At 45.6% G+C, this 3,806-nt stretch overlaps 1 protein-coding gene across 1 annotated transcript; it reads left to right on the top strand.

Annotated features, from left to right (window-relative positions):
* The first annotated feature begins 551 nt into the window (after window positions 1-551).
* LOC148023072 (chlorophyll a-b binding protein of LHCII type I, chloroplastic) lies at window positions 552-1,639 on the top strand. Its single transcript, XM_087696061.1, has one exon. It carries the CDS (start codon window positions 695-697, stop codon window positions 1,499-1,501), a length of 807 nt encoding a protein of 268 aa, XP_087552187.1. The 5' UTR covers window positions 552-694; the 3' UTR covers window positions 1,502-1,639.
* The last annotated feature ends 2,167 nt before the right edge of the window (window positions 1,640-3,806 follow it).

Here is a 3,806-nt window from a genome sequence, read left to right on the forward strand (position 1 = left end):
GTGTGGATTATTAATTTCATTTATCTAACAAACATGCCTGCTGTGAGTGTGAGCATTCCTAATCTTGATAGTGTGAAACACACTTCGTTCCCATAATGTTGTGCAAAGTGTGGCGTAGTTGCATGGTATAGGCCAACATTTTTAATTTGTGGCTAAGAAGCCATGCACATTGGCTTCTAAAGCTGCAAAATAGGTGTGGTAGGACGTGAAGTGTGTGTGATATTAGTGTCACGGGAGCTAATTATACGAATTTCTTTAAAAAGATGGAATTTACTTGAGGATGTGGCGAATAATTGATGGGTGGACATTTGTAAGCATGTGCCTAGGCCTACATTTAACCTGTGGCTGGCGATCGAGAAGCGTCGAGAGGAGAAATGTGGGCCGTAGATATTTGGAGAGAAAATTTGTGGGTGAGGAGGGGGTTAGGAAGAAAAGATTCTGAACCAAGGGGGGGGTACAATCTCGCGATTTCTGATTGGCGTCGAGAGCGAGGGGTTGGATAACATTATCTGGCATGCTGGAGGCCGAGTGTCGTCTGCTTGCGGGCAAGGGGAGGTACAAAGGGGTGGTAGGTAGCAAGAGAGTGTGGTATCTTGAGCCTTCGTTCAGTGAGAGAAGTAATTTCCACAGTCTACACTAGACTCTTCAAGCGATCCGCTGCTAGAGCTCGCGAGGGGCTAGAGCAGTAGCGTCAATGGCGGCCGCGACAGCAGCTCTCTCATCCAGCACCTTGGCGGGGCAAGTGGTGCTGAAGCCCCAGAGCGAGCTGGCAGCCAAGGTGGGGAATGTGGCGGGAGAGGCGAGAGTGACGATGAGGAAGACAGCGTCCAAGGTGTCGGACAGCCCATGGTATGGCCCCGACCGTGTGAAGTACCTGGGGCCCTTCTCGGGGGAGGCCCCGAGCTACCTAACCGGGGAGTTCCCAGGAGACTACGGGTGGGACACGGCAGGGCTGTCCGCAGACCCTGAGACCTTCGCCAAGAACCGGGAGCTGGAGGTCATCCACGCCAGGTGGGCCATGCTCGGGGCTCTGGGCTGCGTTACTCCGGAGCTGCTGGCCAAGAACGGCGTCAAGTTCGGGGAGGCGGTATGGTTCAAGGCTGGCGCCCAGATCTTCTCGGAGGGCGGCCTGGACTATCTGGGCAACCCCAGCCTCATCCACGCCCAGTCCATTCTCGCCATCTGGGCCTTCCAGGTCATCCTGATGGGCGCCGTGGAGGGCTACCGGGTGGCCGGTGGCCCCTTGGGCGAGGTGACGGACCCCATCTACCCCGGCGGCAGCTTCGACCCCCTGGGCCTCGCCGACGACCCCGAGGCCTTCGCGGAGCTGAAGGTGAAGGAGATCAAGAACGGCCGCCTCGCCATGTTCTCCATGTTCGGCTTCTTCGTCCAGGCCATCGTCACCGGCAAGGGCCCCATCGAGAACCTGTCCGACCACCTTGCCGACCCCACCGTCAACAATGCCTGGGCCTACGCCACCAACTTCGTCCCCGGGAAGTGACATCTTCGCGTGCTTGCTTTGGTCTTTCCTTCTCACGATCCACTTCGCTTCGTCTCAAGCGCCCTTTGACCTTTTTGCTTTGTATGTAGATTATCCGCGATCATTTTTTCAATTACAAATTGTCTTTATTCTTGCTTACCGATTGTCTTGTCTCCTGTTCCCTATCGCTGTCGGCATTCGGGCTGGGGGGGGGGGGGGGGGGGGGGTGTAAGTCTTCGGGTCCCGAAACCTTCAGTGTTTGGCCGCTGGCAATAACAGGAACAAGCTCTCGAATATTCCGTCTTTGTTGGGAACTTTATGATGCAATCTATGTATTCTGAAAGTTGGCCGTCTATGCGTCTGTTCTCTTCATGCTTCTGTTTTGCTCCCTGTAGGACTTGCATTTCGTATGCTATCAATTTAACATTTTTGAGGGGCGCAAAAGGATCGAATTAATTTAAGAGTATACTCGACCTAGTTGGTAGTCTGTGTAAACCTTGAAAAACGACTCCTAACAAGTATTGGTCTTAAGTTGCTGTAAGTTAAGCTGTGTTTAGAGTCAAAGCTGGCTCTCTCTTCACTAGCAAAACTCTAGTTTTTCGTTTACATGCTTAATGGCTGTTTTTACAGCGTAAACCCACTCTTTTTGTGAAACGAGTAAAAAGTCTCTAGGTTTGATAATCCAACCACTCTTAATTGTGGTTACACTAATGCTACATTTTGAAAATAATTTCCATTTGCTCAATGGACTTCTCAAGGTCCGAGCACACTCACCTACATTGCACTCTTTCTTAAATTACCAGTTTGGGAAACAAAGTACGCTCTTAATGTGCTTAAGCATATTTGGCCAATAATACCCATTCATCGACTAGCAAATGTTTTAGAATTGCCATTAAATGCCTTTTAGAATTACATGCTCTCAAAAAATTGTGAGATGTGTACCAAAACTATATTTCTTACCTCATGTTGGAATACTATACTTGAATGAGTATCTCACGTGCTAAATCATGTAAATAAATAGTATGCAACCAAAATTTACGCACTACACATGAAGTCAAGAAAGAGAAAAAGCTATAATATCAGCATTCTCTTTCTTTACTCTAATAGGAGAGCAATGACTGTCTACCTTTCAATCATGACTGGTTAAGGTGACCACTATTAGAAAGACGCAAATGTTAATCATGATTAATGGTGGAGGAGCCAAGCGATGGAAATTGATAAGTGCACAAGAAAATATGTTCAATAGATTGATCTATTATCTCTAAATAGTTTGGACGGAAATTGATAAGTGCACAAGAAAAGATGTACATTAAATTGATCTCTTACCTCCAGATAAGTTGTACTACAATTGTTTGTGCTTTTTAGAGTCAGTGTACAATGGCCCATTTCATTCCCATCTCCATTATGTAATGAAGGAACATGAGAGGAGAGAGAGAAAAGTGAAAGAAGGCTACAGAAGAGAGAAATAGAGTATAGAGGAGAGAGAACTATTGGAAGAAAGGAGAGATGGTTGGCAACCATGAAAGGACAAGTGAGAAGCCTGAGAAGGTGGAAAGACAGTAGTATTATTCAAATGATGCATATACAAGTATCCTTCTACCTTTTATACTTAAGTCATTGTGACACTAAGTATTTATCCAAAAATGCCCTAATTTAGTTGTTTACATTCCATCTTGGATGTTTTTGTCCTCACAACCGAAGAGACAAAACTCATTTCAATGAATCTTGGGATAGAGTACTAGTTTGGTTAGACAAAATAAAGGAGTTGCTAACTTTAAAATGTCCAAGAACATTGAAGAATCACAAGCGAAAATCAAAATGCCATGTGTATACATCCATACAGAACACTTAAGATAGGATCTCAGCTAGAAACCCCTAGATACAAACACTGTGCTATCCATTGTAGACTCCATTGCACTAACTTTGCAATAACTTTTGATTGGGTGATCCAAATTGAACATAATATAGCTCCAAACGAAGCTCTTTTCAAGCACTTTCAGCTATATGTCCTCTACATCTCTGTCATTAAAGCAAAATCAAATCTGTCCCGAAACAGAGAGTTGTTTTTTTGAAAGGCTGCAGTGAAATTGTTGTGTGATAATATGAATAACTCAAAGGGTCCCCTATTTTTGTTGGTTTTTCTGATGGAGGAGGACCCGACGAAAAAAGAAACAGTGGATTCTAACTAGATGGTAGACATGGTACAAGAGTAGTATTGGGATATGCACTTGGTGTGCTGCTGTCCATCACAGTAGGATGCACAACACCATTACTAAGTGGATGTTGAAAATGAGGCCACTCAGATGGGAAAGATGAGGCACTAAAT

Source organism: Lygodium microphyllum, chromosome 16 (assembly GCF_053477565.2).
Source record: "Lygodium microphyllum isolate KBCC chromosome 16, Lygodium_microphyllum_v1.1.10, whole genome shotgun sequence".
Lineage (NCBI taxonomy): Eukaryota > Viridiplantae > Streptophyta > Polypodiopsida > Schizaeales > Lygodiaceae > Lygodium > Lygodium microphyllum.

Excerpts from the sequence above, each read along its gene's own strand:
- LOC148023072 (XM_087696061.1), top strand. The coding sequence starts at position 695 with ATGGCGGCCGCGACAGCAGCTCTCTCATCCAGCACCTTGGCGGGGCAA.